At 34.1% G+C, this 25,166-nt stretch overlaps 2 protein-coding genes across 2 annotated transcripts; both read left to right on the forward strand.

The window, feature by feature from the left end:
• The first annotated feature begins 662 nt into the window (after positions 1-662).
• On the forward strand, positions 663-12,523 carry LOC133173818 (rRNA 2'-O-methyltransferase fibrillarin-like). Its single transcript, XM_061308866.1, has 10 exons — positions 663-715; positions 3,700-3,852; positions 6,862-6,882; positions 7,021-7,077; positions 7,192-7,286; positions 7,544-7,714; positions 8,230-8,362; positions 9,548-9,660; positions 9,832-9,977; positions 12,245-12,523. Exons 1-10 carry the CDS (start codon positions 703-705, stop codon positions 12,261-12,263), a joined length of 921 nt encoding a protein of 306 aa, XP_061164850.1. The 5' UTR covers positions 663-702; the 3' UTR covers positions 12,264-12,523.
• A 4,688-nt stretch (positions 12,524-17,211) lies between these two features.
• LOC133173283 (heart- and neural crest derivatives-expressed protein 2-like) lies at positions 17,212-24,374 on the forward strand. The gene is made up of 2 exons (XM_061308269.1): positions 17,212-17,839; positions 23,659-24,374. The coding sequence occupies exons 1-2, from the start codon at positions 17,294-17,296 to the stop codon at positions 23,773-23,775; spliced, it is 663 nt and encodes a 220-aa protein (XP_061164253.1). The 5' UTR covers positions 17,212-17,293; the 3' UTR covers positions 23,776-24,374.
• Positions 24,375-25,166: the final 792 nt, after the last annotated feature.

Consider the following 25,166-nt stretch of genomic DNA (forward strand, 5'->3'; position numbering starts at 1 on the left):
TTCACTTTTCTGTGAAACGGGTTGGAACTTCTTGATAGAAGAAAGAAACAACGTTTCTAATAATCATGATAATACAATGATTGAAATACACAAAAGTTCTCAAATATATCTGAATGACATGCTCCGTAATATCGACATTCATATCATTTCATTGCAAGTTTATTGTGTTTTTGTGGAAATAAAATGGGGGTGCCAATCGTCATTTCTTGATATACAGAAGACAGAGAAGACTTTTTCGACAAAGTTTGACGATCGAATGGATAATAAATGCTGTTTATTTTTAACACTTACATGAATTTACTTTGGAGAATTCCCAAAATTGGCTTTAATGAAAAATGTGCCGGATTGCATTGATATTCAACTATACAAACAAATATTGAACAGAGAAGTATAAATATTTTTTAACATCTCTGTTCACAGACTGTTTGTTTGTTTATTAATTTATAAATTTTTTTTTAATGTAAAGTTCATATAAGAAAAAAAATAACTAGATATGATTAAGCTAAATTATATGAACCATTTTAGATTGACACTGTGTTAAACTAACCACGGATAGTATCATACGTAAATAATTTATGTCTCTTATCCAGGAGAAATCGGGCTCGAGATTTAATTTCTTGGTCAAATAACGGAAGTTTGGAAAGTGAGGATTTATGGGAAAATTTTGAAACCAAACACACGTGGGTCTCACTTTTTGCAAACATGGGAAGACCAGGTAATACTTTTATAACGACAGTTTGAATTCGAGAACTAAAATTCCCTTGATTTTCTTATCAAAGAGCTTTTTATCAATTGCAGTTCACTAAAGATCATAATGCCATAAAAATTACAGAGGAAAACCGATACACAGTAAATTTTAGCAGGGACCTGATTTTAGAAGTTAGGCCTGCCACAAAAATCTGATGTTTAAATGTCCCATATTTTGCAGATAAATTCTTGGCTTCCACTTACACAGCATAACAGAACATAGAAGTATATTAAATTTGTGATGAATCGAATGTATTTTATGATTTTAATAACTCTTACAAACCGTGGCAATCTGAAAGTTTTACACAGCCTTCTTCGGGACTGAGGTACACTTTTACGTACCAAATACTTGTTTCAAAATTATCAGTAAAATATTTCTTTTAATACCAGTACCAATATCCTCTCCTTTATGTAATAAATGCATTTGAGTTAAAGATTGAATATTTTACAACTTGTTGTTAGGGCATGCTAACTAATACAAAGTAATAATTGAGAAGTACAAATTTCAATAATGTGTACTTGGACATGACTAATTCTGTTTTGTTTTTATTTATGATTACATTACATACTAGAATGCTAGAAAATTATACTGATCACTTTCCTGCACTTTTTATAGTGTTGTCTTCTAGTGTCGCCATAAACAACATGAGTTTTGGCAACCATAAGAAATGGTTCATGTCAAACTAGTCATAATTCTGAATCTAACCATATTAGAGGTGTAATGATACAGCAATACATCGATCATATTGATCCCAAGGACGATACGTGTATCATATTGCCATGTATGCAGTGATTAGGAAGACCATCAAGGTCAATGGGACTATGGCGCACCTGTCAAAGTTTTTAATGGGCCATTTTGAAAATGAATGGGCCATCTATATATTCTGATGGGCCATTTTAAGAAAAAAACAAAATGACAAACAAACGTCAAATATGAAAAGAAACACGTTTTTTTCATTAACCAAATTTTATTTTTCACGTATGCAGTATAGCACATTTAAACAATATAATTTTCTTGTATTTTGGATCAATAACGTCAAAATTTCAATTAAACATTGGAAATGAGTGAGTTAATGTACCTTTGTTGTCCTAAATAAAGCGCTTCATGTAACAGGTAGCAGTTTTTGCCACGTTTTAACCAATGAGCTTTGTTGTGTTAAAATGACTGCATTTAAAATGAAAGTAAAACAAGCAAGAAAGTCGTACGCAATATATTTCCAACTAACATCGCTAAAATTTGAATGCGCACCTTGGCGCTACCAATGATTGATTTAATCAGCCAATTTTCACTTTAATGGGACTATGGTGCGTGGCGCAAGCCCTTCCCAATCACTGTGTATGTACTGTGATACAGTACAAGATAATTTTCATTATTTACATTTGCAAATATTTTTCTTAGATGAACCTATTGAAGAGGAAATATGTTCAATTCTGTATGAACTTATTAGGGGGTCAGAGGTCATGCGTGACCGAATCACACAGCAAGACGATATCTTGTCTACATATTTCTGTCACAGTGACACTGTTTCGGAACTTCTGAGCCGTTAAAGCGATGAAAAGGATAAAATTATTGAAACATATATTTTTTTTGTTCAACAAATGATCATTATATCTTTCTTCGGTGTGAAGAATGTTTCTAATTAGCCTAAAATCACGCTTACCTTTTTAACCCGAAATTCCTTTGAAGGTATGTAAACTGAAGACGATATACCACCGCTTTTGACTTCATATATAAAGAACTCATACAATAATAGTAAGATTATTCTCAGTAGCGATCATTGTTTTTTCATTACGAACAGTTATTTCCTGAACTGAACGGCTTAACATCCATGTAAATATTCAAATGTTGGAGCGAGGCGAACTCTGAAGAACAAACAGCTTCTAGGTCATTGCGCGTCACAACATAGCAATACGGCGGGCCGTTTGTGTAATAAATGCAGTTCTACTCAGAATATTCGTCTCAAATGTAAATAAAAGTAATAAACAACAATGTTAAAAAGTTCACTGGGAAATGAACTTGGTTGGTACGTGATCAAATCTTCTGAGAAGCCCTTCGGGCTTCACAGGATTTGATCACGTGACCAACCAAGTTCATTTCCCAGAGAACTTTTTAACATTGTTGTTTATTTCTTAATTGTTTTGCTTGAAACTTTTACCTACAACCTAACAAATTTTAGAGTTTTAAAATGGCTGAAAAAAAGGTAGCAAAGAAAAAATACAATGTCAAGACTATAAATCCACCTTTTATTAACTTTGGACAGGGGTATCAAGATATTCTTTTTATATTTTCTGTAACTGTGGAGGATAGCAAAGAATAATATGTTAAGATATAAATGGTTAATTCAATTGTTGACAGCTGTATCATGATACAAGTTGTATCCCATGACCATATCGTGATATGTATCGTATCATTAGGTAGCTTGCGATACTCAGGCCTAAGCCATATTGCACACAATTTGATATATTAGATTTCAATATATTTACCTGTTATTTTCTTAATTTTTATTTTAAAAGATTAGATAAAAATGGAAGTAATAAAGACATCTATATAACGTACTGAAACCACATTGGTTCTATCAAATATGTTGATAGATCCAGGTATCGTTTAAAAAGTACCATGTTCCAAAATACTACTATGGCATCATACAGTTCCATCATTGGGTGTTCAACCCTAAAACAAAATGGCAGTTTCTGATAAAACAAACCAAAATACAGGACAAATCTTGATTTCTCATGAATTGTGTCCCACCATATCCCATTTTATGGGGTCAAAAATATGTGACATTTCATGTCGGTGCATCACGGTACATATCACAATTTATGTGTTTGATGAAAAGTGTATCTTTTCACTGTAATCATGGTTATACTATTTTTTTGTGATGAATTTGTTTAATATTCAAAGCAGTATGGAATTTGGTTTAGAATTTCAGTAATAATTGACATTTTTCTTAGATTTCACACCTAGAGGCCGAGGAGGTGGTCGTGGAAGGGGAGGAGACAGAGGAGGGAGAGGAGGAAGAGGAGGATTTGGGGGTCGAGGTGGCGGTGGGAGGGGAGGAGGATTTGGGGGTCGAGGTGGTGGAGGCAGAGGCGGAAGAGGAGGAGGTATGTCTGTGAATGTGTAAAGTGAAATGATTTCTAAATTATATACAAGAACAGTAGCCATACTGAAGTTATAAGATGTTTGATTATATAATCAATAAATAAATCATGGTGCAGGATGCAAAAAGATTATTGATAAATACTTGACTTTAGTAAATATTATTTTAATATACAATCATTTTGTGTATACTTTTATATTGCAAGAAGGCACTGACATTTCTGTTCATGATTGCATCCTTGTCTTATCAAGTTCTGCATCTTCCAGTAATGCCAGGTCATTGTCAAAGGTCAACTCTCAATTTTGTCCCATGTTTTGGTGGTGTTATTCGCAGGTTGAAACATGTTTGGATGTAGGCTCCCATGAGCATGAGTCAGGGTCAAGCAAGCTTGATTTGCACATTTTTGGTTTGATTGTCCATATGATATAATGTAGATTTTATTCTTTAAGCAATTAGGCTATAATTGTGCAGAAATTAAGTGTACTGAAGTACATTTACTAGTATCCAAAGGATTAGAATTTTAAGATATCAAGGTCCTTTTTTAGGTCACCTGAGTCACTCAGGTGACCTATTGCTATCTGTTCTCGTCCGTCGGCGTGCGGTGTGCGTTGTGTGTTAACATTTGAACATTTTTAGCTTCTTCTCTGAAACAGCTCAACCAATTTCAACATCTAGAAAGCATCTATGGGTTAAGGGGAACAAAAATTGTGAATTTCATGGTCCCTGCCCCCCTGGGGCCTGAGGGGTGGGGCTAAAACCACTGAAAATAATTCAATCTTTAAAAATCTTCTTCTTTACTCCTGGACATCAAGCAGTCAAACTGTTGGCATCATAGTAATAAGCATTGAGCCCTCTACCAAAATTGTGAAATTCATGGCCCCAGGGTCAGGGGTTCTGGTGCTAGGGTGGGGCTATATAGATCATATAGTGAAAGTGCATTATTTCTTTGAAAATCTTCTTCTCTGCTCCTGGGTATTAAATAAACTAACTAAGTACATAGTTATGAAGAGCAAGAGTGCCTCTTCCAAAATTGTGAAATTCATGGCCCCAGGGTCAGGGGTTCTGGTGTTAGGGCGGGGCTCTATTGATTATATAGGGAAAAGGCATTAATTCTTTGAAAATCTTCTTCTCTGCTCCTGGATATTAAATAAAGTAACTTAGTACATAGTTATGATGAGCAAGAATGCCTCTTCCAAATTTATGAATTTCATGGCCCCTGGGTCAGGGGTTCTGGTGTTAGGGTGGAGCTCTATTGAATATATAGTGAAGATGCATTAATTCTTTGAAAATCTTCTTCTCTCTCCTTGGTATTAAATAAAGTAACTTAGTACATAGTTATGATGAGCAAGAATGCCTCTTCCAAATTTGTGAATTTCATGGCCCCTGGGTCAGGGGTTCTGGTGTTAGGGCGGGGCTCTATTGATTATATGGTAGAATTGCAGAAATTCTTTGAAAACCCTTTTCTCTGCTCCTGGGTATTAAATAAACTAACTTAGTACATAGTTATGAAGAGCAAGAGTGCCTCTTCCAAAATTGTGAAATTCATGGCCCCAGGGTCAGGGGTTCTGGTGTTAGGGCGGGGCTCTATTGATTATATAGTGAAAATGCATGAATTCTTTGAAAATCTTCTTCTCTGCTCCTGAGTATTAAATAAAGTAACTAAGTACATAGTTATGATAAGCAAGAATGCCTCTTCCAAAATTGTGAATTTCATGGCCCCAGGGTCAGGGGTTCTGGTGTAGGGTGGGGCTCTATTGATTATATAGGGAAAAGGCATGAATTCTTTCAAAGTCTCCTTCTCTGCTCCAAGGTATTTTTCAAACATAGGAAGTGCATGGTTATGATAAGGAAGAATGCCTCTTCAAAAATTGTGAAATTCATGGCCCCTGGGTCAGGGGTTCTGGTGAAGGGGGGGGGGGGGGGGAGAGAGCTCTATTGATTACATGTATATAGTGAAAATGCATAATTTCTTTCAAAATTTTTCATCTACTACTGGTTATAAACTAAAGAAACAAGTGTATAGTTATGATGAGAAAGGGTGCTTCTTCCAGAATTGTGAGTTCGTGGCCAATGGGTCAGATGTTCTGGCGTAAGGATGGGGCTTTATTTATTTAATAATATGGTGAAAATGCATTTCTTTGAAAATCTTCTATGCTTCTCTGGATGTTCAAGGCAAACAGAGTAAAAGTTTTAATATGCAAGGGTATTTTTACCAGAATTTTGAACACCTGGACCATTTAGTCAAGTTTCTGGTCCTGGCCAGGGCTCTATTAACTTGTATTTCTACTGAGCAGAGTTATTCCCCTTTGCCATTCACCTTTGATAATTAATCAATGCACATAATGTATTTGAAAGCTTAATAGAATAAGAGAATTATGCAAGAAAATTTATTGTATAATAAAGAAGTACTTTCATAGTTTTAATGACTTGGAAATAATAGATGAAGCAAAATGAGACAAAAATAACTTATCTTCTTAAATGTTCTTCAAAGGCCAAGAGAGGCCATTGTGAGAAGGAATAATATGGGGTTAAATAATAGACATTTTGTTAATAGTCTGCATGGGAATAGTGATAAATGGGGGGAGGGGGGGGGGGGCAAATAGATACTAGACCAATTATTTTGTTGATGCTAATCATACTATTTTTCTTGCTGTTGGGCAACAAAGCTTCATTTATCAGTTTATGGATCCTCTAAATTGTTGTATTGTACTCAGGTGACCATTAAGGCCCTTGGACCTCTTGTTATCAGAATGTAATGAAAACACAGTAAGAAAATTGTTTAAAATTAAAAACAACTTTTTTTTAAATCTAGAAGCACTGAGAAAAAAAAAACTACATGTATAATAAAAGCTCAATATAATTGTTATGCAAACTTCAATACTGAGCTTATGATAATTCAAGGTTCTTATTGTTCCCTTGGCTAACTAAGGAATCCCAGTATAAGGTTTAAGAATTTAGAAGTTTTATTTTTAAGATGTACACTGTATCAGAATATGAATTATTTTCATTGCAGGAAGGGGAGGCAGAGGAGGTGGTATGTATAAGATATAAATAGATTTTAAAAAGACTGTCAATCCATGCATTTAAACAAATAATGGCAAGTGATGTTATTGTAATTTGACGAGTTTTAATAGTGAGGAATAAAATTAATTGACAAATGAACTATTTCTAGGTAGAGGGGGATTCAGGGGTGGAAAGAGTGTCGCAGTTGAGCCCCACAGACATGAAGGTACATTTTGTTTGAAGCATGACATAGAGTAAAATGTATCTAACTCGTAAGTATGGGTAATTTGTATTAATTTATATAGCAGGCATTGTACAGTGATTAAACTTCATATTTTAGGTGTATTCATTGCTCGTGGTAAAGAAGATGCTCTAGTTACATTAAATATGGTCCCTGGAGAAACAGTTTATGGAGAGAAAAAGATTGTTGTAGAGGTTTGTGTTATAATTTTACAAAAAGATGAAAGAAGAACGCCTTCTTCTTCTTCCATAAAGAAGTTATATTGTGTGTACCTGATACACAAATGAAACTTTTAGTAGGGTATTTTTTCAGCTAGGAATTACTAAAATGATGTGCTTTACTTACCAGTAGGCTTAATGTCTTTAACACCAGGCACTCATTTTCTCGTTGATTATCCTTCTTTGGGCCTAATCATTTGAAAGTTAATGCTTTCTGAATTGTATTCACTTAGGAAGGAGAAAAGAAGATAGAATACAGAGCATGGAATCCCTTTAGATCAAAGTTAGCAGCAGCCATTCTAGGAGGTGTAGAAAAAATATACATGAAACCTGGAGCCAAGGTCCTATACTTAGGGGCAGCTTCAGGGACTACTGTTAGTCATGTTTCCGATATTGTTGGACCCGTAAGTACAATATTGTGGGTCTCTGACTGACAATTAAGAAGTACAGGTGTACTTATGTAGTAAAGAACATGCAGAACTGCTTTTTCATGTGCAAACGAATTGTTTTGAATGTGTAATAGGGAGGTATATACAGTAAACATGGTTATAGTGAACACACATATACCGGTAATGAATTTATGCTTTACAGCAAAGTGATTTTCATTCTCATTAGTTTTAAAATATGTTGTGAACTGAACAGATATAATGAATTATGTTTATAATGAATCAAAATTGTTGTTCCCAGGCACTTCGGTATGTGTGTTTTATTATATGTCCCCTCATGGCAGCTCTAGTTTGGTCACCTTTGTACCATTTTCAACTGGGTCATGCTTGGACGTATCTGTGCCTAGCAAACATATCCTGTTCAAAATATGAATGACATGCTTAGACTTATTTGTGCCTAGCAAACATATCCTGTTCAAAATAGGAATGATTGAAGAAAAAAGAACTTTAATATTGTCATATGTAATTTACAGGAAGGTTTGGTGTATGCTGTAGAATTTTCACACAGAAGTGGTAGAGATCTGATTAATGTGGCAAAGAAAAGGACAAATATTATCCCTATCATTGAAGATGCAAGACACCCACACAAATACAGAATGCTAGTTGGTAAGGATTTCTCAACAACAGAGTTTCCGAAAACCATTGGTCCTACCGGCAAAACCGATAGAAAATCGAAATGTCCGATGCAATTCGCTATATTACCAGTCCGCGTGACTGATTGTTGGGATCGAAGGGTTGTCTTGAGACACAGTTAGATTTAATATTCTAATTAATTGTACTCTGATCTATTGCGATGTCTCCAGGGGTGTGCAATTAGCATCGCTCGACACTCGGGGCTACCATATTTTGGGGTCGGGCTAGTAGTTTTCTGCATGAAGATAGCCCCTTGGGCTAGTAAAAGTTAAAACTGTCAATGTGATACATGAAAAGCACTACTGGTATTTTCACTCATTCTTTGCAATTAAATTCCCAATGAATGAAAAATTTCCAGGCAGCATGCTCGTATTGTTTGTAAATCTCCCTAATCTTATCCATTTTGCAATAGTACCTGACTTATTTACTTCCAAAAACGATCGTTTTTCCTAACCTAACTTTCCTCCATTCATCGGTTTATGGTAAACACATGCAGATATCTCGTTACATTATTTACGATCACTCAATCAACTGAAAGAGAAGTGTTATGTGATTTACATAAAATATAGTTCCAATGTATTTACTGATTAAAGATGAAAAAAAAGATTTTCTCTTCAGTTTAGATGAGCTAGTGCAATGCCCAGAAAAAGGGAAGATAATTTATTTGAATTCACTTTAATTATTAATTTATAAATTTTACAAGTGAGAATTAAACTAATAATTTTAATACTAATAATTTTAAAAAGAATGACCTTAAGACCCTACTTTTTCAACATTAAACTATGTTTTTTTTTCATATCAGTTGTTACTCTCCCCCCCCCCCCCCCCTTACTTTGGGCTAGTGACTATATTGCTGTAACTAGCCTGTGGGCTAGTGCTTGAACTTTTTAATTGCATACCAGTGGTCTCACAATCGGTGTTGTAATGATCCGCAAAAAGATTTACACACTCAATTTGAGTACTATAAACTAATGCCATTTTCTTTTGAATTACATCATGAAGTTTATTCGGACTGATAGAATTTGCTTCTGACACATTAAGTCATCAGTCCGAATGACTGATAGAAATATTTGGTTTTCGGAAACTCTGAACAATAATAAAGTTTTAAAAGTTAAACAATACATGATGGCATTTTAATTATGATTGTACTTTATTTAGGTATGGTGGACACAATATTTGCTGATGTTGCACAGCCTGATCAAGCCAGAATTGTTGCTATTAATGCACATCACTTCCTCAAAAACAATGGTCATATTGTAATATCCATAAAGGTAAACACTGTTCTTAAAACTTCATTCATAAATTCTAATAGTATTAATCTATGGTCACTGTCTAAAATTTTAAACTGATTGATACTTGGTGTTGCAAAAGTAAACTTTTAGGAATAAAATGATTATGAAAGAGTTACCTTTCTTGTATAGCTGTCATTATATTAACTACAGGCAAACTGTGTTGATTCTACTGCTGAACCTGAGGCTGTATTTGCTGGAGAAATCAACAAACTAAGAGGGGAGAAAATCAAGCCCCAGGAACAGCTGACACTGGAGCCCTATGAAAGAGACCATGCAGTAGTAGTAGGAGTATACAGGTAGCTTTCAAAATGGTGGTCAGCTGAGGGAGTAGTTCATGTTTTATCATCAGGACCATATGAGCACTTAACTCAATTGATTACTTCTTAGGCTTTGTTAATATACATTGTAAATTTAAAATTATAGGATGAGAAAAATATTCAGGGACCACTCTTCCCAGGCATTGAGTATGAAATCAAACCCACTTGTCTCTCAATGATGAATTTACTTGTCCCTTATAAAGCTTGCTTTCTGCAAAGAAATAAAGAAAATTTAAAGCTTGTTTTAGATTTCCTCTCAAACTGAGTGTGATGTACTTATGATATTTGTTTTACTTCAGACTCTAAGTCTCTTGTCAAATCTGGAAGCACTTTGTTTCACTTTCTTTTAATCATCACCGGATATAAACAGAAGAATATCATCATGCCAAAAATTTTAAATCTCAACCGGAACAATCAGATCATGACATCTACTGTAAATCATGTTTTATTTGCAAGAACTTTATTTTCACGTAATTACGTGAGACAATTTGTGCACGAAAATTTAATTCTCATTTTTAGCTCACCTGAGCTGAAAGCTCAAGTGAGCTTTTCTGATCACCTGTTGTCCGGCGTCCATCCGTCTGTCTGTCTGTCTGTCCGTCTGTAAACTTTTCGCATTTTCAACTTCTTCTCAAGAACCACTGAACCAATTTTAACCAAAGTTGGTACAGAGCATCCTTGGGTGAAGGGGAGTTTAAATTTTTAAATGAAGGGCCAATCCCCCTTACAAAGGGAGATAATCAAGAAAAGACAAAAATTGGGTGGGGTCATTAAAAAATCTTCTTCTCAAGAACCACTGGGCCAGAAAAGCTGAAACTTATGTGGAAGCATCCTTGGGTAGTGTAGATTCCAAATTGTTCAAATCATAGCCCCCGGGGGTAGGGCGGGGCCACAATAGGGAATCCAAGTTTTACATTGAAATATATAAGAAAAATATTTAAAAATCTTCTTCTCATGAACCACTGGGCCAGAAAAGCTGAAACTTATGTGGAAGCATCCTTGGGTAGTGTAGATTCCAAATTGTTCAAATCATAGCCCCCGGGGGTAGGGCGGGGCCACAATAGGGAATCCAAGTTTTACATTGAAATATATAAGAAAAATATTTAAAAATCTTCTTCTCATGAACCACTGGGCCAGAAAAGCTGAAACTTATGTGGAAGCATCCTTGGGTAGTGTAGATTCTAAATTCTTCAATTTATGGCCCCTGGGGGTAGGGCGGGGCCGCAATAAATATTACAAAGGGGAGGTCTTGTAAAGAACAGCAGTGCCAAAGTAACTCAGGTGAGCATTGTGGCCCATGGGCCTCTTGTTTTGTATAAGTAAAGATTTTGTAACATAAAAATTTAATTCGCGAAAATTGTGTCACGCTTATAAAAAAAAATGACAATCTCGCGAAAATAAGGTCTCGGGAATCTTTGGTGATCTACAGTACTTGTCCACAGTCGATTTTCACTCGTCCAGGATGAGTGGACAAGAGCTTATATTGCACCCTTCATTATTAAAATCACTATTAATTGTCTCATTCTTGCACAAATTGCTGTGCCTCAAAAAATAAAAAAAAATGTAATTAAAAGTATTAGCACCAGGCCATCTTTAAAAAATTGTTTGGTTGCCCTCTCCCAACTGACTGGCTAAAATGGCCCAACTCAAAACTTTTTTTAACCTCCAGGAAGCAATTTTTTTTTCATGCATTATGGAAAATATATTTTGAAAATTCAGCATTGAAATTTTCTGGGGGGAAAAAATTTCTCACCTACCTACTGACCCAATTTTTTCATCCTGAGTCTGGAGAGGGCAAACAAACATTATTTTAAAGTTGGCTCCATCTATTGTTATTATTTTAAAAATATATATTCTTCCAAACTTAGTAATTTGTTTAAATTGTGTGGAAAAGAATGTAATTTATTCCAACCATATGCAGTGTGTAATAAGAAACTTCATTTGTAAATTGTAATTGTAATTGAAAATATATATTCACATAAAAATAATGGCCCTTTATAATCATGAAGATTAAAACTTCATATAGACGGTATATTGTGAGCAACAGTTGTCTTGTAACATTTCTCACATGAAGATAAAGCTTATGCTAGAACTGCTATAGCCTTGTATATATATAGGTCATATTATACACAGAATATGTCACTAACCAGAATTTCCTTAGCTCAAGATCCTTCTACTTCTAAAAAATGTTTTTCTTCAGCAAAAATTAGAGTCATGGTAATTTTTTTACCAATGTTTATTTTCAGACCACCTCCAAAGAAGTGATCCACAAGTGTGTTCTGGCCACATTCTTTTTAAATTTGCTCCTCGGAGATATATATTCAAAGGATGATGAACTGGTTTTCAAAGTCCAGGAATGGAACTTTAGCGGTCTTTAGTGCCAGTGAGGATACCACTGACATTTGTTAAACTTGTACTCGCAAGAGAATTTGAAAGTTTTTATTAAAAACTTTTGCATCATGTTCATGATTTTATATGATGAAAATGTTTTGCAAATGATGTACATAATAAACTTGTATATGATGTATGCTTTTTACTTAAAATCGAGACAATTTTGAAACACCATGTATTTCACGAGGAAGATACATGTAAGTATTATTAGTCCTAGAATGTTACGCTAATTTACCAGCTTCTGGACTAAAGACAATTAAAAGTTGACTTGAGCTGTAGTAAATTTTATATTCTATATACATGTATTTCCTATAGTTCAGTTATTTTACTTGGCTTGGACCTCACCTATAGACATTTACAGTTTACTCTTTTTAAATCTCACGATCCGAATGGATAGCGAGATTTGTAATGGTACGATAGTTTTGGTTTCATCTACCGTAATCTAGTCTCCTTTGATGTTCAGTCGGCCATGATAACGTTACATATGTATTTACGGACGGCTGTGCAATGCATATTTAATTCTCTAAATTAGATACTTGTTGTATAATGTTGTTTTTTGTTGATGATATCGCAATGGTTTCTATTATCTGATGACGACGTTGTGCGCATGTCCACGGGCAATATGCTATTCCGTTAATCATCACCACCATATAATTACATAACAATTCTCATCCCGAAAAAAAAATAAGTAGTACATGTATGTGTTTGATATGCTCATTTTGCAGAATACTGTATGTGTTTGATGTGCTCATTTTGCAGAATACTGTATTCTGAATTTTTTTTTTTTGGCAGGCCCTTAGAGGTCGCTGTAAATGACATGTTGTCATACAGCTACATCTCCACTAACGTGTACATTTGTAGAAAAGGCTAATTCGAAGTTTTCTCGACAAATGAAATAATTTAAGGTATTCCACCCCTAATATGACCTTATTCTTGAACCTTAATATCCATTACTTACAAATGCTCTGATGTGAAAATTTTATACAAAAGAAACGGTTTATTTTAACAGTACCGATATATTATAGGTCAATGGATAACATACGAGTTGTAGAACTTTTTTGAAGACCAGTTGTAGGCATATCTGTCAATCGATCACTTACGTTACTCGTGTGTTTTCCGTGATACATGTGTTTGTTTTCTCATTTGTCCACGTGTGCCGTATTGGTGTTCAGATCTTATCTGTTTATAAACAAATGTCTTCCAGACATTAAAAAAGGGAAGCGTGAATTAATTAATATAAATGTAACTAGATGTTGATTCATTAGTCTACTTACTCATCCAGTGACAAAAAAAAATAATAGACTATTATATGGATTGAAAATGATGCTTTTCTTAACCGTTTCCAAAGAAAGAACATGTTATATAACTTCCTCTTGTAAGTTCTAATTCCCTTTCAATGCTTTCGTCAAACATATATACAAAACCTGGTCTATCCATATTTCTGTAATTATCTTGAAATATAACAATCATCCCGCGGAAGGAGATGACACTCGCGAACTTTGTCCGATAGCAAAAATTTAGACGGAAAAAGAATAATGTAAATAAATTTGGCACCAAAACTAATTTAATTCTTAATAATAGAGAAATAAATTTAACGGAACCAAAGTACTTTCAGATGTGCGTTTGTCTTTGGCAAATTGAATATGAGGATTTGTTTGTATGTAGAATAAACAAGGGTTCCTTAACGATGCCGTTTCCGAATATTTGACGTCGAGTGTCGTAAAACTTGGAATAAATCCATCGTCTTTGCTTTGTTGGCGCGAAACTGTGGCTAACGAGGAGCGCTCTCTTCCGGGGCATTGTTTACAAGAACGACTACCCAAAGCAATATCCAATTAATTACATTACCAAACTAAAAAACCAAAAGATCAATGGTGGTATGTTTATGTTATAATCCTTATCGCCGGAGACATATTAAGCTTGTGTTCCAAAATCTGTCAGATCTAAAGCCTTAAGACGCAGAGGAAACTTAACTTTTTCTGTCTTTAATCAATATATTTATGAATTGCTTATTATAAGCGTAATAGTACGTTCCTTCTCCACAATTTTTATGATAGGTGAATATCGTTGACCAGGCTATGTCAAGTTGAGCTGGTGCAAAAATAATTCTGCCACTGTGTGACATTTTGTCACAACAGACCAAAAAATAAGGATTCGTAAAATTTTAAAAATGACCAATGTACACGCATGAATTTATATCTATTCATAAATCAATTAGTTACGCTATAATCACAAGCATGGTGTTGCGCAATGATGATGTTGCAGATAGAAGTGTGCACGTGGAATCACGCGGTTCTTGCGATTGATCTGTTTTTAAACATAGGAACATCTGAGTAATTGTTCGTATAGTATTTGCAAAACATATCAAGATTTACATATCAAGCTCAGCTGGTAGCATCATTGATACCTTTGATAGCGTAAACCGAATGATTCCTGCTTCGTGCTAATCACAGTGTATAATATAATGATTGACCACTGATTTTTCGCTGGCCTTTCACGCACGTGCGCTCTTACAAAGAATCCTTTGTTTATTATCTTTGAATAATGATCATAAGAATAACTATACATAGATTTAAGGAAAATTATTCATTAAATTTAACTTTGAAATTCAGGTTTTGGAGACGAAAAATTCAAATCGATCCCAGCCGTGTCAGTTTTTGATTGGTTAAAATTTGATGGAATCGAGGACAAGTGACCACTTTTTAATTCTCCTCATGATGAGCCTCATTACGTCTTGGCATGTGAATGTCAAAGTTTATTGCTCCATAGATGGGAATCCATCGTCCGTGGCAATCTCTTTCCTGACGCAATTTGTCCCTCGAGAAAATCCGAGTCCACAACGGGCCAACCCTTCCGCGACATATGCTCAAGGCAGAGCGAACATTTTCACGACAGACGTGTCATCTTTAATGGTCATTACATTATTTGTTTGTTTGATTTTATTGAATAATTACCAAACACTAATAAAATCTTCTTATTTAATTTTCTCTGCATTATTTCTCGACTTTTCTTGTTACAAGGAACAAAGGGAAATCAGAACAGTCAGGATTCATTTTGATTTCCCCCATCAATCAATTAACATGCTTACTTTTGAGAAATAAAGCTATAAAAATTCATAACTAATTAACAATACACTGGAAAACTACATAATCTTCAGTTTTCATGTCTGTCTATTTCAGAATTTTTATTAGAAAAAAATTAAAACAAGAGATAATGTTTCCTATTTTTTGTAAATATTTTCTTAAATAATTAAAAAGGTTAATCGCCAGAAATGCGTGACGGCACGTGTAGCGCTGTTACTGTGTACTGGTTTCAGGAAGCGCGTGTCAGATGCGGTACACAGCGCGAAACCCGCTACACGGGAAGTCATTTCCGAATATACCCGGTGTCACGCCTGTAATAAACTGCAATCGAGAAATTTCAATATACAAGAAAAATCCGCAGGTATCCAACTGTTTTACAGAAGACCTGTCATGTTTATATTCAAACTCATTTCGGAGAGAGTGAAGAATTTGAAAATATACACAATGCATGCAGTCAAACTTGTATTACCGCAGGCAGAATGATACAAACAAAAAATTGGATGCGGAGACTGGTATTTATTTTTGGACCTATTTTGATTGTAAATGATACAAATATCAAATTTCTAAAATATCAAGAAATTGTAAACTTTCTATCATGTTCAAAATTCTATCTTTTTGCCATCATCCTTACAAGTCTATACAACTTTTTATCACAATAGGACATTATTTTGATTGAAAAATTAAAATCATATAAACAAAACTTAAGTTGTTATTTTCGTGATGTTTGAAAAAAAAATCATTTGTTCTTAAAAGTGACCTTTACTAACAGAAGTGTTATTTAATTAGAGGTTCAATTTTTGCAAGAAGATTCTATTCCAATTTATGCCGATTCTGTGTCTTACAATGCTACATCATAGACATGTATCATCAGTGTCCTCACCAAAGATATCTTAAACTTTAGTCCCAACATGCATGGTTTTTGAGAAATTGACAAAATAATCGCATTATATTAGGCCCAATATCTAAAATATTTGGTTTATTGAATAATTCATTTAAAAGAAAACTATCAGAAATTCAATTCAAACTGTAAATTGGGTCTGTTTATAATATTTCTCATTGCCTCTTTGTCAGAGAAGAATACCTAAGTTATTAGAGGTTGTGTCTGATCCCACTGAAATATTGTTGTCAATAAAATGTGTTCAAAACAAACAAACAAACAAGACCAGAGACATGTAATTCATAAGTTTTTTGCTCTGCACAGAAAAGACATTCATGATAGATGACTAGAAAATCCACAGAAAATATTTGGTCAGTTTTCAGATATCACTGTATATACTAACATGTCTTTTTCCTAGTGTCAAATAAGAGTTTGGTTTAATTTCGTAGGTAAAAGTGAAATTTCTCTGTTTTCAATTTTTTTTCTGTTACACGAATTAGTGAAAGGACAAAATGAATAGAACATATTGATATTTTATTCTTTTTTGAGACTTTTTTTAAAGGAGGAATTAATAATTGAGATTAATTAGTTCGATAGCTCTATGAATTGTTAAAGCAATTCGCTCATGATTACGATACACTTCAGCCTCCAGGGGGCGGGGCTAGAGCTGAGAATCCGCAGATAACATCATCCCTGCAAGCAATCAAACAATGTGATTGGCTGATACTAATTTAACGTGGAAACCACTGCCAAGACGTAAATAAAGGTCGCATTACAGATGATAAGTTTAAAACAAAATAGTTTGAAGATAGCAAAACACGGTTAATACTGGAAGTTGCTTTTTTTTCTTCTAGAGGCTTGCTTCCAGTCACGGGAGTGTTAAGATCATAGTTTTAACCAAATCTTATTTGTAAACTGAAGAGAAAGTTATCAAAATTGCTGCCATGAGTTTGAGTGTTGGGGGGTATTCTCACCCAGGATACCCTCACCCTGGTCCCATGTCCCATGATTTCTACCAGTACCAACAGATGGCGCGCTATCCGGACCACTGTCCTGATGCCTCCTATTTTCAGAATTGGGTTTTAAATGGAGTTAATGGACATCATTCGGATATTTCGGTTTCTCCAGAATCATATGGCATGTGTACCCCCAGTCCCACTGATTATCATTCCATCGGAGGTTCCGAACATTATTATCAAAGTTTTGACAGGTGTATAAAACGAAGGACTACTGCAAACAAAAAAGAACGAAGAAGGACTCAAAGCATTAACACAGCTTTCGCTCAACTCAGGGGATGTATACCGAATGTGCCATCAGATACAAAATTATCCAAAATCAAAACATTACGTCTAGCCACAAGTTATATAGCATATCTAATGGACGTTTTATCGAAAGACGACCCAAGTCTTACAGAAAAGGGATTCAAAGCTGAGCTGACGAAGAAAAAAGATGACAAAAAAGAAAAGCAAGAAAAACAGCAAAAGGAACAGGTATGAATGATGATAAATCTAATTATGTATATTAACATCACAATATGTCCATCTATTTCTTCTCAAAAGGAATATTTTACAAGATATCAAAATTAAATTATATTCAAAAATAGAATTTAACAATTCATAAATATATTAATTATTTGGATTGCATTCATTACATAAAAATGATCAAAATGTGCCTTGTAATGGAAATGTTAAGAAGTATCGGATTTAGTTTTGTTTACATTTTTTGTTGGAGAAACACGAAAAAAACATGAATCATTTCAAGGATGTGACTATAGGTGTGTCTCGCCGTTTATCATTTCATGCAGTACTCAGATTAAAAATAAACTCAGCCAACTTTTATATATACATAAAAAATAATTTAAGACATGGGATTCACCGAAGAAAAAAACCTCGCACTGGCCTGTGATAATGAGGTAGATAATATTTTGGTCGCCAGCCGCGGGAACACATATATAAAACATTTTTTTATGAAAACTTGGGTTGTTCATAAATCTTATTGCAGATATTATCTCGTATTAACATTTTCCTGCATAGGGATTTACAGATTTACTGGTCACTAAGAGCCAAATCTTACAGAAATAATAAAGCACATCTAAAGTATAATATCTTGTTTCCAATCTTGTGGCAATGTACAGCTAATATTCATTAAGAGAAAGAAAATATAAATTTAGGATATTCTTAACCCTCTGGTGGATCAATGAGGTGAAACATTTACAGATGAATTAACATGTGTTAATGAATACCATAAACAGTCGAAACAAGAGACCTTGCTTGTATATTTTAGCCCTCGGTAAAATCATAATCAAATGGTCAATCTTTTCACTCAAACATATAGTATCGCATATTTCTCAGATAAAAATTAGAAAATTATTTAAAAGTGGTGTTTATTCGCCTTAAGAGCGTCTTTCTATCAAGAAGTATTCATAATGTCAAAATCTAGCATCGTTTCACACCCTCAGACTATACGCCGACAAGCCCATTACAAGAGTTCTTGCTGAAATTCAGAGAAATAAATAAATAAATAAATTTAATAAATTTAGAACAAAAAAGAAAGTACAAGGTAGAAAATTTCTATATGTATCAACATACATGTACATACATTAGCATATTTCTCAATAAAATGTCACAATGTGCTTAAATCTATTCTGCAATGCTTATTGATGTATATTGGAAACTTGGAAACTATGTACGTTTGCTAGACAGACTATTTCGTTAAGAGGCTGAAAATTAAAGATAAAGGGGTCCCATAGAGCTGCTAATAGCCCCCTGCCTGTCGGTGGCCGTTAGGATGGGTTTTTTTTGAGCACTTGAGCCGTTTCTTGCGGTCAAGCATTTGGAATCCATAATCCTTCGTGAATAAATCTTAATGTATTGTACATGTAGAATGCCATATATACATGTACATATGAGTACTAAAATATCTTTGTTCTCTGATTTCTGTCGAATTATAGATATTAAGTTTCGAAAAAACAATTACAGATATTATTGATATTAGGTTTCGAGAAAACAATTACAGACATGTTTTCAAATAGTTACCTTTTGAATATGCGCTTCGTGTTAAATTATTTTATAAATTAATATTACAATTGAAAGAAAAATGCACATTTAGATGCTTAAAAAAGGCTTAATCGACTTCCAAACCAATTAACTCATACTTCCTTGTGCTAATTACAGGAGGCAGATTGTGGGAGGGTGAGGGAGGGGAACTCTCATTTTTCTAAATTGCGTTTCCCTGTCGGGACAATATTTTGTGGAAAGGAACCCCGGCTGACTGAATTACGATCTCACTAATTGAAAATACTCGTCAGAAATGCAAAGTTTATCGCATACATTTGAAAGCAATTTACGGCACATAAAGAAATTTTGATATAAGTGGAAACTCATAGTTATGACTTTTGAAGCATAATAACCCACTAAAAGTGTGAAGACCTATTGCGATACCATAGATTTACAAAGTAATGTTATAAATATCATAGGTCTCCAGCAGACATATTTAATCACTTTATATAATAATATGTAATTAAGTCGGCTATACATGAAATAAATTCTGAAATATACGTACATGTTTTAGAAAGTAAAACAAATCAAGCTCGAAATGCTTGCTGGACATTTTAAAAGGATAACTGAAATGAAACTCCCTTTGTTTCGGCTACAGCTTCCTTCCGCTCTGTTGTTCTGAGAAGCTTTTAGCTCGATTTAATGGAGAAGATAAGTATGTAAGGAAGAATCATAACTGTCTCTCCGAGTTTGTTAAGCCATATAATTTCTGTATATGATTGATAGAACTTGCTTTGGTCCAGACAAAATCCACCAGATCTTACTCATTCGTTTGGAACCATTTGCTTCTCAATCCTTTACAATCAGTTTCTACAGACGAGAAAGAGAGAACAAAGAAATTGACTGGGACTTCTGATTAAACTGTCGCTTTTAAAAAAGAAAATATTTAGTCTACACATTGTAGAAAAATTTCAAACAAATGTTTGACTAATTTAAACGACGTCTTTCACAGTTTCATTTGTTTAATAGTTACATTACTGATTAAGTTTATACTTGCAGCTTTATCCTAATGTTTTGTACCATGTTTTTTTTTCCCAGAAATCAACACATGTTTAAAATGCTTATAAGAAGATATTAAATATAATGAAATTTACATTGCGAAAGTGATGGAGTTATTAATTCCCAAGTACTTTGAACATAAACCACTTCGAAACTCATGAAAAGCAAAGGATGGCCTTCTTACCACAATAATCACCAGTATTCGAGGCACTTTATCTCCACTCAGTGCATAATTAAGGAACTCTTGAGATAATTAGATAATAAGATCAAATAATTACCGTATCATTGACATAGATAATACTGGACATGGGAACAGGATTCCATTACCGGAACTTTACTTAGTGTTCCGGTACTGATCAAGGTCTTCCGAGCGCTTAATATTATACAGTAGTCATCATACATCATGGTTACACAATGTTACATTTATATCATTGCACTGTTGTTGACATTGTACAATTATCTTGAATATGTTTGTTATTTCAAGATTTTATCAGTTCTGTTTTAAACATACCGCCCCCAATTTTTTTGTTCATTCAACCACTTTGCGACTATAATATGTATACAGTTAACTGAATAAAACAATTTAAACACTGTTAAATTAATTTTCCATCAGGAAAATGGGAATTAGAATTCTCTTTGCTGTTGTACTTTCTTTGCGGAGATGGTGCATGTGATTGGCGGGTAGCCGCGTCCGATCGCGTGATTGCTCCCTCAATAATCGGTCCCCGCTGGATGCTTGTTGACTTCCATCGATGGCGCTTTTCCATGCACATCAAATTTATCCTCCGGCAAATCATAACTTAATTCGATTACAACTGAATTGCTCATCCTATTCACTTTTTCTTTATTTCCGAAAATTCCCCAGAAAATTAACATGTATCAATTTGAATTACACTAATTGCTGTTATCTTTTTACGACTTGGTTTGGAATTTAGGCTTTCCGTGACATGGATAGTCCCTTTATTGACATCGATATATTTATGAGTTGAGCTCTATAAGACCATGTTTTGGGAGCTATTGAGTATAAAATTTTAAGTCTAAATCTGTCCATCTGTTCTGTGAATGCTAAAGTTCCGTTGTCCCGTGACCTTTGATAACACATGAAGTAACGGAGGCCTATTTCTTTTCACATAAATATATATCCCCGTCTTCTTCAAACAGATTGCAAGATAATATTAACATAAATTTAATTGCGATCTTTTCAAGGAAATTGAAACACGTGCAGTGCAAGGTTACATAAATAATACACAGAGAATGAATTACAATTTTACACACAGATAAATCTGAACATAAGTACTGTAAAAAGAGATGTGCCTCACACTGAATTAACAATACGCACGCTATTTCGATAAGACGAATGCTTAAATTTAGGTTATGAATGAAGTCTTAGAAAGAGAAAGTCACGAGTTTGCTCTTAGTATGAATTATCGTTACTTGTATAAAAATCTTCGCGGAGGTCTTCGATGAATCTGTCTTCGCTTCGAACTCATCTTTCGAGGTTGAATCTGACACGTTGATCGCCCTTTATAGACACTCTTTGGTTTCGGAGGCTGATAAAGCAATTAGAAGTTGCATAACCGTGGAATCGGACAAGAGATAGTGCGATACTGATACCAAAATTATCACACCTGCATGAAATTGTAAGTGAGTGGATATCCTTCTAACCCATAAAAAGTTTGGGGACAAGAAAAAAACCTTTTCTTTCTCCCAAGAAAAGGACCAATCGTTTAAAATAGCCCTGTAATTTTGTTACAATTATGTTTTTGGATGTTTTGCTTTTTCCTCCTTTTTTATTTAAATAATTTTTATGAAGGTCATTGAATTTTTAGTTGCTATAATTTTTACTGAACATTAATATGGGCGTTATCAGGCTTGGCGTAGGGATATCAGCAAAGTGCCCGCTGCGTTACTACGTGTCTTGGAATTTCAACGTGTCTTGTCTAAATGAGAAACTAATCTTTGCCGCGTAAAACAATTGTTCAGATAAACAGTACACATTTTGATAGTGAAAATGATTGATGTATGTTTATCAAATGTGAAAATTTTATCGTTTTAAACTTACACAATTTCATGCCATTCTTGCTTTTTCCTTAATGTAAAATAAAATGTCATACAGTATGGCGATCTCTGAGAAATCTATGAACAGCGAGGTTTCGTCACTTGTTCACGACTTTTATTTTCGGCGTTAAAACCTCGCTCAGTTGAAGAAATAATTAAAAGTCTGTCAAAACTTCTGATATGATCTTCGAAAATGTTTCGAACACCTAGACGTCTAAAGAACTCTAATAAATGGCGCTTAAGAGACCACCAGCCAAGTGGATATAGACGAGAGTCAATATTTTTAAGCTTTTAAAATTGAGCTGTTATCTTTGCATCTATAAGACAATGATAGCCTTACCCCCTCTACATCTATATAGAATTAGCGCTTTGGTTTTTATCAGTTATTGACCCAGCATCTTATTCTTTTAAATCTTGAATAAAAATCTAAAACTTAGTGTTTCGTACACAAATTATGTATTTTCATTTTTCATTTACATGTAGCAGAATGCATGACGAAATGAAAGTTGAAAGCAGAGAACACAATAAAAAAAAGTCATATTTGTTAATGCTTTTCATTTTCTCTCTCCTAAAAGTTATATCAATTCAATACTATTCGACAATAATTAGTTTTTTTCTTGTTCCGTCCTTGTTTAATCTACCTTTATGTTCAATGTACGCTTTTTTACAGAAGGTAACCTTCCAGCATTTTCCTCCTCCAGAAAAAATTGCATTCCAAAACCAGTTATATATTTTTCCAAAGAACAATCATTTTGTTCCAGCATCTGTTTTTCTTTTACATATTTAATTGAATCATGCAATCATTTTTTTTTCTTTTTTGAAACTGTTTTGGGATTTGTGTCATTTTTTTTTAAATATAAGTTAATTTTATACTCAGGTTTATATTTTCTAATATTGCAAGAATTTAGATCACCCAAGAAGTATACCTCAAGATAAAATCATTGGGTCAAAGAAATTCTGGAGAGAGACATGTATGATAGAAGTCAATTAGGGACAATGTTGCTCCTTAGGAAACGATAACCGAGATTAGGAAGGCATTATAAAAATTAAGACGACAGTTTTAAGTGTGATATAATGATGCCACCATCTGACACAACATTCCCACTTACAAAAACTGATTTTTATTTCTTATACATTTACCAACTTATCTCGCTTATTAACTTTACTCTCCTAATTACACACCCATTTGTTTACAGGTCGCTTCTGATAGCTCCAGTTCAGAATCTACGAGCCCGATCACAAACAACGATAAAAAGTCAAAAGGACGGACAGGGTGGCCGCAGCATGTCTGGGCGTCGGAACTGAAAAACTGACGATTAAACACTGAACAGAGCGAAAAATGTTTCCGGAAACTGAAAGAAGAAGGGTATGCGATTGAGCGGTTGTGTTCCGTGCAATACATGATTGTTGGTTTAGTGACTGGTGTCTGAGAAAATTCAAACTGAATGTTGTGATCAAAATTCAGCTCAGCCATGTCAAGAGAACATCACAGCACCCCGCCGGTGAACAAGTTTGATGTCTGCAAGTTGGACTTTTCCAGTGTCTGAAAGATATGTTTTCATTTTTTTTAATGACTTCCATCAATTTTGAATCGTAGAATTCAATGGCAAACATGTCTTGAGCGAATGCTGGATAGAATTACTACAAGCTAACTAATTTTATCTTATCATTTCAATGACTTCAGATAGCTAAATGGTATATATGTTTTTCAAAAACATTCTTTTATGACATTTTGTTGGCAAATGTTTGAAAATCAATGGCAACAGTAAGGATAATGAGGAAAAGATTTTGTCTTTTTGTATTTAGTTTTCTTTGAAATCAACAAACCAAAATGCGCTGTATGTCGAAGTCGTTAAATGTACAAAATGGGAGGAGTGTAGAAACCTAATAAACGCACCAAATTTTTATCGAACTGCCTTCTTTCTTCTTGTGATTTTTGGCGCATTTATTGTCAATATAATGAAGCTATGTGATAATTATAAAACAAGAGTGGTTAATTAAAGATCAACGCTGTCATATTTTGATTGGTTGTGCAGCCGACGTCACCATTCCTAGTATCATTCAGACAGTTGTATACACGGATAATTGTATTGATTGGGTTCGTAATTCGAAAAGAGAAACAATTTAATTCCCCAAGCATGACTATCAATTGGGATATTGCCATGGTTTCGTATTTTCTTTATTGAATTAATACGCATATGGCCATCGTTAGATTTCTGCTAAAGCGAATTAGCCTGACGTAGAAAAATCGGTCTTATTTAGGAATCACTTTTTTTCGTGCTCAATTCTCTAATGTATCTTCATCTTCTCGTTACGAGGTTCGAAAAGTCCAGATACCATCAAGAAAACTTGAGTAAAGATTGTTACAGAATCTATACATTTATTTTTTCAAATATGCAAAGAAGTGCAGATAGATATATTTTTCTAATGACATTATCTAATACATGTATTTGATTTTTTCATGCAACTAATGTATTTCTATTTCTAAATTATTACAAAACACAAATTAATTGATATTACACTCAAACAAAATACATGTATGTACAAATGTACTATTTTACTGTATTTCAATTTAAGCATAAAATCCTGGTGATATTAACACAGTAAACATGACCTAGACCGTTAAATATACGAGATTACATTGTGATTTAATGTTCTGTGATTGAAAAAGATACCATTAAGTAAGGTTTTCAAATCCTTAAAC

This window comes from Saccostrea echinata, unplaced genomic scaffold (assembly GCF_033153115.1).
Source record: "Saccostrea echinata isolate AGI-Se365-2 ecotype Australia unplaced genomic scaffold, CSIRO_AGI_Sech_v1 ptg000056l, whole genome shotgun sequence".
Taxonomy (NCBI): domain Eukaryota; kingdom Metazoa; phylum Mollusca; class Bivalvia; order Ostreida; family Ostreidae; genus Saccostrea; species Saccostrea echinata.